Below are 9,452 nucleotides of genomic sequence, written 5' to 3'. Positions count from 1 at the left end.
GCTCCAGCTGGCTGGCATTGTATGAATCTGCCATTGTAATTACAAAACAACTGATCTACTTCCAAGTATAGAAGAGGGCAAAAAGTCTGTATGTCCCTTCTAAAGTACAGAACAACATTAATAACTGATCATGAACCGTGTGTGAGGATGATAAGGAGCGCAGCAGAGAGGACAACCACATAAACACCACTATCAAACTGTACTTGGAAAATGGTGCTTCAGTGAAATTTACAGGAGCTTCCCTCGAAAAACAGTTAGATATTGGAAGCAAGGCAAAATATATGGCGATACGTGTCAGTGCCTCTTTAACTGAACTGAAGGCTTTTTATTTCAAATCTGCCTTGAGTGCCTCAATTTTTTGCTCCTAATGATTTAAGCGACACCGGTTGTGCCTCTGTTACTTTTTCCCTTTTAGGCGAAAAGTACATTTAAGAAATTGAGTGTGATGTACAGAACAACCCATTTTAGTAACCTCAAAGAGATCTGGTTTAACCTACGAACGCATTATCGAAAGGCATGCTGAAGGTTATCAGCGTTTCCTGGAAATCTCATGAAACGCTCGTGTTGCGCAAACAAATATGTTTTTTGTTTCCGCATTTGCTGATTAGCCAAATCAGCTATAGTTAACAAATATTACGCATACGTTGAAGAAGTGAGCTCTATAAAAGAGCGTTAGTGTCCTGATGTTTCTCTGATACAGTAGGCAACATGGACAGACTCATCTGCACCGGTAAGTTGAACTTCAAAAACTTTCTTACATTTAAACAGAATATCTCTATTCAGCTGGTTAATACAAATTGGTGCTGAGTAGTTAACCTGCCTTCTCCTTCTTCACCCTTTTTGATCTCCTTTCTCTGCAGGACGGGCTCTCTTGCTACATGTGCAGTTAGGTAATTGTGTCTTTTATCCACTCAGTGTTAGGCTGATGTGTGTAGACACATTTCAGTTACAGTGTAAGAACTATTCCTTGTCTTGCAGGAATAGTGCCATCTGGGGGCAGGCAACTATCTTCCTACCAACATTGACCCATGTCTTTGTGACCATCTCATCTACACCTTTGCGGGAATGGAGCACAACATGATCAAAGCCTACGATCGAAACGATGAGAAACTCTATGGAGAGTTTCAGGCCTTGAAAAACCAGTCAGTACACACAAATGCTTATATGGATGATAAACTGAAAGGCATATGTGGGTATTTATATACAGAAGCACAGAGAAAATTTTGAGAGTTTAACATGGATGTTGTTACTGCTCACAGGAACAGCAACCTAAAGACTCTGCTGTCCATTGGTGGATGGAACCTTGGCACCCAAAAGTATGTTGTAATGACCTGAGGTTCACTACTGTCGCCAAGATAAAACTATATCTCGAGTTGAATTTGCGTATCTTCCTGTTACTAGGTTCACAACCATGGTTTCCACTGCTGCCCATCGTCAGACCTTCATCAAAAGTATTGTCACCTTCCTGCATCACTACGATTGATGGTCTGGATATCGACTGGGAGTACCCTGGTTCTCGGGGCTCCCCACCTCAGGATAAGGAGCGTTTCACGGTCTTGCTACAGGTCAGTTGTGTTGGTATGCTGTCTGTCGTGCCAGTTATGGCGAGCTAGAAATTGTTATATCAAAAGTCAAAGAAGAAGAGATTATGATCTCCAAAATGCAGAGATGAAGGTGAGTCATCACATCAATGACCTCTTGCCAAAATGCTGCACTTGTCTTCCTGAAATTTCACCCTTAATCTAGACTACTGAGTTATTCCAGTTTTTATTATCAGGTCTTCTGATAACTTCCACATCCACACAGATATCCTTTATGTTTCAGCGTGGGTGACTGCAAACCCAGAGAGCCATTTAAATGTTAATGTGTGCAGTTGTTACTGTAGCGATGGGAGCAACACATGAACAAGCCACCCGACTGATCTATACTTTAACAGGCCTACGGTGTGACCTCAGGCTTTCTCAGTGTTTAAAAGAAAAACAATCATGTACCAGCTGTAACTGCTTTTTGTTCCTCGCCTGTCTGTAGGAGTTGATGAGAGCCTTTGAGGAGGAGGGAAAGAAGACAAACCGTCCTCGTCTGTTGCTGACTGCTGCTGTCTCTGCTCGAAAGGAGACGATTGACTCTGCATACCAGATTGCCCAGATTGGAGCGTGAACACATTACATACCTCCACATTTGTCATCCAGAACGCAGCCTTTACTAAACATTAGCACCTGTGTTTGTTTGTTTGTAAGTGTGCTGGACTACATCCATGTTATGACCTATGACTTCCATGGTTTGTGGGAACATAATGTTGGAGAGAACAGCCCTCTCTATAAGGGCCCTAGTGACCAGGGATCCATGATCTACCACAACGTGGTAAGTGAAGGCGTCATTATTCCTCGGTCTTAAACATTTTTTTACTCCTGCTTTGCGTTAATAAAAATAACTATTGTGGAGGAATTAGACAAACTGCTCTGTATTCTCTTGTTTTAAGGACTATGCTATGAATTACTGGAAGAACAATGGTGCCCCAGCTGAGAAGCTGTTGGTTGGTTTCCCCACTTTTGGCCACACTTTCCACCTGGCCTCCTCTAACACAACTGTGGGAGCTCCTGCCAGGGGACCTGGACCTGCTGGACATTTCACTCGTCAGACTGGATTCTTGGCCTACTACGAGGTCTATTTCCTAATCTGTGTGAATGCATACATTAGGCAGGAGAGTTCATGCATGTTAGTTTAAATCTTTTCTTCCCGCCAGATCTGCACCTTCCTGAAGGAAGGAGCCACACAGGCTTGGGACAACGTCCAGAACGTGCCCTATGCCTATAACCAGGGAGTCTGGGTTGGATATGACAATATTAAGAGCTTCCAGGCAAAGGTGTGAAGTAATCTTTTTTTTAAATTTATTTACATTATTTAATTTTAATTTCTTAAGCTGATTAAACACTTGGTTTATTTTCTGTTTTGCAGACTGAGTGGTTGAAGCAGAACAGTTTTGGTGGAGCTGTGGTGTGGACTTTGGCTTTGGACGACTTCACCGGCATGTTTTGCGGCCAGGGGCGAAACCCACTCATCAACACTCTAAAAAGTGGACTAGGAACTTAATCTCGTATGCGTGAACCACATGTCATCTGGGAATAGACATGTAAAAGTTTTCCCTTTTGTTAATCTCTTTCATTTTTCTCCTCAGCCTGCAAAGCTCAGCCTAACCCCCCACCTGCAGTCGCACCAAGCCAGCAGCCCAGTGGAGGCACCACAGGATCTGGCTTCTGTGCTGGCAAGCAGAACGGACTCTTCCCTGACCCGACCGACAAGAAGAAATTCTACAAGTGCAACCAAGGACAAACCGACGTCCAATACTGCACTGCCGGCCAGGTGTTTGATGACAGCTGCAAATGCTGCACCCGCTCTCAGTGAAATGAATGAATCCATGAGCTGGGTAAACAATCCACTAACCCACCAACACAGAGAATGGCTGTGTAACACCTGCCATTGATTTAACCTAAATAAAGCATTTAAAGAATCTTTGAATCTCTGTTTTGTGAAGTTGTTTTCATGGGTCCACAAATCAATAAATCAATATCAAGTTATTCTTAAATAACAAAAAGCCTCAAACATCAGCAACTGATTTATTCATCTATTCACTCTTCTGCATCCAAAAGAGAAATACAAACAGAACACGATAAAAGCTGCATAAAATACATTGTAATAGAAAAACAAGTTTTATTTAGTTATTTTATAGTTATTTTTGCATTAGACTGGAAATATAGATAGCACAAAAACAGAGGAAAGCCTTTAAAACCGCTTGTGAAGATTAGTTTCTTAAATGTAAAGCCTTTCATGCGTCGCAGCTAAGATTTATATAGGCTGAGATAAGCATCACCCAGCTAGCAACAAAGTAGTTGATTAAAGTTTCCCAGTATATTCCTGCCTATCTCAGAAATACACACACACTTCAGGAAAGCAGGGTAATAACATCAGTCAGCAAAGAGCAGACAGACTGTACCCTTGTTACATATGGAAGGTCCAAGAATGACATTCATCCCTACAAATGCCAGGAGAGGCATCCAGCAGGCGAGGTGGTGAAGAAGATGATCACCTCTAATGACAAGAAAGCTTGAACTGAAGGGCACCCAGTTAGCTCACTGGTTAGAGCAGGCAAACCATATATCATCAGACTAATGGAGAGGCCTGGATTCAAAGCTACCCTGAGGGCATTAGCTCTTACAAATAAAGGAAATGAAAAGCAACAGTCAAAAAGCATGAAGAACAAAATGGACCAAAATAAGGTAATATAAAGCTCAGCCAGACCTACACAATAAGTGACTGACACAAATCCTGCACGCACAGTGCATAAAACTAACACAAAATTAACATCAGAGACCGTAGAGATTTGCTCTATTTCACACATATCAGAGATATTTAGGCTTCCAGGATGAAGACAGACAAATCTAAGGTGGCTTCATGTATGAAACAGAGGTTATCAACCCATATCACTGTAGCCTAAAGTTAGTTTAGGCTACAGTGATATGGGTTGATAACCTCTGTTTCATACATGAAACAGAGGTTATTAAAGTTAGTTTAATAACAGATATAACCTATATATAGTGGAATTTCCATAGTGGAATCATAAACTTACTTAGTTATATGTTGTGGAAACTATGCTCCAGACAATAGACATGAAAAAAAGGGTCTTTGTGGCTGCATCGATCCAGACCTAAAAAACAAAACAAAAAGAACAACAACAACAAAACTGTTTTTGCTAGTAGAACAGATATTTTTGTAAACTTGGCCCAGACTCAAATGTCTCAACAGTTATTCAGTGAATTTATGTGGCGTCACACTCAAATGCATAAACTTGTACACAATAAAACACAAGAAATGGTCCATGGCCACTGTGTTGTATAAGGGTATATTAAGGTCCCTACCTGTGCTTCAGCCAGCTTAGCCAAGCTTAAACTGTCACCAGTGTAGCACTCTCAGTCATCTTCAGCTCCCTCCAGTGTCACGCCTCTCAACTGGAACAGAATCAACACATAAGGAGAGATGCTGTGAAATACACAACCTGGAGATGCAAAAGTTATCAATTCATGCAGTAAACATATTTCAAACACATATACATTTGGCACAAGTTTAGTGTGTGTACTGTATTAAACTCTCCCCAAAATATTAGGTGATTTATTAGTTCCTGAAAGTTGTAGTTGTATATTAAACATTTTATATAACGTATGTATAGATATATGCTATTTTAACAGTGAAAAGAACATAACATTTTGACACTGCAAAAAACAAGTAGTTACATGCGAAAAAGTAATTACATAACCAGTTACAGCTTGTTAACATCTTTCCAGCAAGAACAGTCATATGAGTCATATTTAGACAAACTAGTTCATCACTTTCTTTATTCAAATTGCATAAAAGACTGTCTGGACTCAAAGAAACAAAACCATCTGTGACCTCTTTCAGAGACAGATTTGCCCGTAGGTGATGCTGCTTGAAGTTAAAAGAAAAGAAAAGGTGAAACCCTTAATTATACTGCATAATTCTATTGTTTTTCAGCCTATACTGTCAAATGTGACTCATTTCTAAGTCTTTTTGGTAAACTGTTACATTAAAATTTGCTGTTTTCTTTTGTGGCTTTCCATTGGAGTCTTTATTAGTATAGTGCCTGCATCAAACTATGAAAAATAAATACAATGTACAGTGGGGCAAAAAAGTATTTAGTCAGCCACCGATTGTGCAAGTTCCCCCACTTAAAATGATGACAGAGGTCAGTAATTTGCACCAGAGGTACACTTCAACTGTGAGAGACAGAATGTGAAAAAATATCCATGAATTCACATGGTAGGATTTGTAAAGAATTTATTCGTAAATTAGGGTGGAAAATAAGTATTTGGTCACCTCAAACAAGGAAAATCTCTGGCTCTCACAGACCTGTAACGTCTTCTGTAAGACGCTTTTCTGTCCCCCACTCGTTACCTGTATGAATGGCACCTGTTTGAACTCATCATCTGTATAAAAGACACCTGTCCACAGCCTCAAACAGTCAGACTCCAAACTCCGCCATGGCCAAGACCAAAGAGCTTTCGAAGGACACCAGGAAAAGTATTGTAGACCTGCAGCAGACTGGGAAGAGTGAATCTACAATAGGCAAGCAGCTTGGTGTGAAAAAATCAACTGTGGGAGCAATCATCAGAAAATGGAAGACATACAAGACCACTGATAATCTCCCTCGATCTGGGGCTCCACGCAAGATCTCATCCCGTGGGGTCAAAATGATCATGAGAACGGTGAGCAAAGATCCCAGAACCACACGGGGGGACCTGGTGAATGACCTGCAGAGAGCTGGGACCAAAGTAACAAAGGTCACCATCAGTAACACACTACAACGGCAGGGAATCAAATCCCGCAGTGCCAGACGTGTTCCGCTGCTGAAGCCAGTGCATGTCCAGGCCCGTCTGAAGTTTGCCAGAGAGCACATGGATGATACAGCAGAGGATTGGGAGAATGTCATGTGGTCAGATGAAACCAAAGTAGAACTTTTTGGTATAAACTCAACTCGTCGTGTTTGGAGGAAGAAGAATACTGAGTTGCATCCCAAGAACACCATACCTACTGTGAAGCATGGGGGTGGAAACATCATGCTATGGGGCTGTTTTTCTGCCAAGGGGACAGGACGACTGATCCGTGTTAAGGACAGAATGAATGGGGCCATGTATCGTGAGATTTTGAGCCAAAACCTCCTTCCATCAGTGAGAACTTTGAAGATGAAACGAGGCTGGGTCTTCCAACATGACAATGATCCAAAACACACCACCCGGGCAACAAAGGAGTGGCTCCGTAAGAAGCATTTGAAAGTCCTGGAGTGGCCTAGCCAGTCTCCAGACCTCAACCCCATAGAAAATCTGTGGCGGGAGTTGAAAGTCCGTGTTGCTCGGCGACAGCCCCAAAACATCACTGCTCTCGAGAAGATCTGCATGGAGGAATGGGCCAAAATACCAGCTACTGTGTGTGCAAACCTGGTAAAGACCTATAGTAAACGTTTGACCTCTGTTATTGCCAACAAAGGTTATGTTACAAAGTATTGAGTTGTATTTTTGTTATTGACCAAATACTTATTTTCCACCCTGATTTACCAATAAATTCTTTACAAATCCTACCATGTGGATTCATGGATTTTTTTTTCACATTCTGTCTCTCACAGTTGAAGTGTACCTCTGGTGCAAATTACTGACCTCTGTCATCATTTTAGGTGGGGGAACTTGCACAATCGGTGGCTGACTAAATACTTTTTTGCCCCACTGTATTTCTGTTTGTTACCAGTGTTAATGCAAAAAAGTAACATTTAGGAGGATGCACAAGTTTTAGTCATTTTTTTTGTATTGTTAGCATTTTTTTTTTTACAAAGCAGCTGGCGTCTTTGACAGCAGCTTTAAAAAGCAGCAAAATTTACTATTTACTAGGAGTTACAATTACTAACTGCCAGTGTTACAGATTGTACTGAAGCTGGGGCATAGATGGCTCTGTTATTATGGTGTGACAGCACTGAATATTAGCACTACAATAAATCAAAGTTCAAAATCTTACTTATTTTACAGCACAAAATGACCACCTCTTGCATCCACTGGAAGTCCTGAGGTGTACAATTGTATGCTATTTAGTCCTTCAGCAACATAGGCTGTAATACACTAAGTGTGAGTGGCCAGAAGATGATTTAAACTAAAGGCACTTGACCAGACCTCAGTTTGTGTGCTGAGGTCAGAAACATACTTAACCAAAGCTTAGCGTGCAGCCGCTGTAATAACAGTGTGATGCACGTCACGGCCAGCAGAGATGATAAAACAGGTATACAGACAAACTAGAAACACAGCACAAATCATTTCTCAGCAGATTATTCAAATATCTCAGCTCTTATTAAGTCCACATTAAAACAACACTTGCAGTCATACACATGCAAACAAACACATTAACTGGTGATTTGGGTTAATTGGTGATTCTAAATTTTAGTTGTGAATGTGAACGTGAATAGTTGTCTGTCTGTGTTTGCCCTGCGACAGACTGGAAACCTGCCTAGGATGTACCCCAGCTGAGATAAGCTCCAGACCAACTCCCACCCTGAATTGGAAAAGTGGATAAAAATGTGTGGATATCTGCACTGAGTATGTAGAGTCAGCCGTCAGAGGTACCAGCGTTTTCGTTTCTCTTTATAGTCTGGCTTTGAATGACCATTCATTTTAGTAGGATAACCTGAACACCATCCCAACCCTGTACTTTGGAGAAAGGTAAAAATGAATGGTTTTTGGGTTTTTTTTTAATGTAAATTGTTTTTGATGTGTGATAGTTAGAAATTTTCTTTGTTCCTTAATTGTCAAAGCTTCCACTCACCCATCTATCCTTTTTTTCTGCTTATCCAATTCAGGGTTACAGAGCAGAGGCAACATAGACTTTGGACAGATCTCCAATGTGCCCTGGAGCTGACACAAAAAGACAGACCACCATTCACACTCACATTAGCACCTACAGTTATCAATTAACCCAACCCAATGCATGCTTTTGTACTGTGGAAGGCTGCTGGAGCACTTGGAAAAACCCACACAGGAACTGGGAGAGCATGTAAACTCTGCACAGAAAGGCCCCAAACTGCATTCAAACCCTGCACCTTCTTGATGTGAAACATTTGAGCATTTGGTGAATAATTAAAAAGAATTTAAAAAAAATGTTTCAATTAGGTTTTGATATGTTTGAGTTTGGGTCCTCACCAGTGATACTTAGATTTAAACAGTATGTGTTGAGAGCAACTGAGTCATCGCATTTGTCTGAAAGTTATCACCCACAAAATTTAGCTCTAACTAAGATGGTTCCTGGATTGTTATAAAATAAACTTTGATAACTTTGATAAACGTTTTCTTTGTGGATTTTGGGGTTGTTGAACAAAGGTGCAGGGGCACAGGTGAAAATACTATCAGCACAGCAATGAAAAGCATTCACCAGTTTCCATGTATCATAAGGATTCTGCAGGTGGGTTTGAGTTTTTAGTACTGCTGTAAGTAATTCATGATCCTATTTCTAGAAAGCAGCTTTAGTGATTAGTGCTTTGGAGTGTTTTTTTTCCTTTCCTTTTTAGCCACTGGAAATGGTATTGGGAAAAATGCTTCGTATTGTAGCTTGCAAGTGAAAATGCATTCATTTGACACATTTTTCCATTTCTTGTGTTTCTAATTTTTGAAGCGGCTACACTGAGAATGTGAAAATACCCAACTGTGACACACTCAGGTCACACCCAAGCAGTATTATTATTAATGGAAAACATCAGTGCAAACTGTGATTAAGAAGCTTCTGAGACAAAATCTTACATGATTGCTCGTTACCATCATAATTACACAGTCTCTGTTCAGGGTGGAAGTCAGATTTTTTCAAAGGAGGGTGCAAGATTATATAATACAGTCCTGTCTGCAAAGGACCAGTTT

At 40.7% G+C, this 9,452-nt stretch overlaps 1 protein-coding gene across 1 annotated transcript; it reads left to right on the top strand.

Annotated features, from left to right (window-relative positions):
- The first annotated feature begins 991 nt into the window (after nt 1-991).
- Nucleotides 992-3,493, top strand: LOC102193012 (acidic mammalian chitinase-like). The gene is given in 10 exon segments (XM_013912505.1): nt 992-1,142; nt 1,260-1,316; nt 1,402-1,479; nt 1,481-1,565; nt 2,029-2,153; nt 2,238-2,361; nt 2,480-2,662; nt 2,744-2,863; nt 2,956-3,094; nt 3,176-3,493. Coding segments are annotated over 10 exon segments (1,215 nt in total). The 5' UTR covers nt 992-1,065; the 3' UTR covers nt 3,403-3,493.
- The last annotated feature ends 5,959 nt before the right edge of the window (nt 3,494-9,452 follow it).

This window comes from Pundamilia nyererei, unplaced genomic scaffold (genome assembly GCF_000239375.1).
Source record: "Pundamilia nyererei isolate P.nyererei 1_Seehausen unplaced genomic scaffold, PunNye1.0 scaffold00092, whole genome shotgun sequence".
NCBI lineage: Eukaryota > Metazoa > Chordata > Actinopteri > Cichliformes > Cichlidae > Pundamilia > Pundamilia nyererei.
The sequence above is the reverse complement of the archived record's forward strand: the minus strand, read 5'-3'. Positions and strand labels throughout refer to the sequence as shown.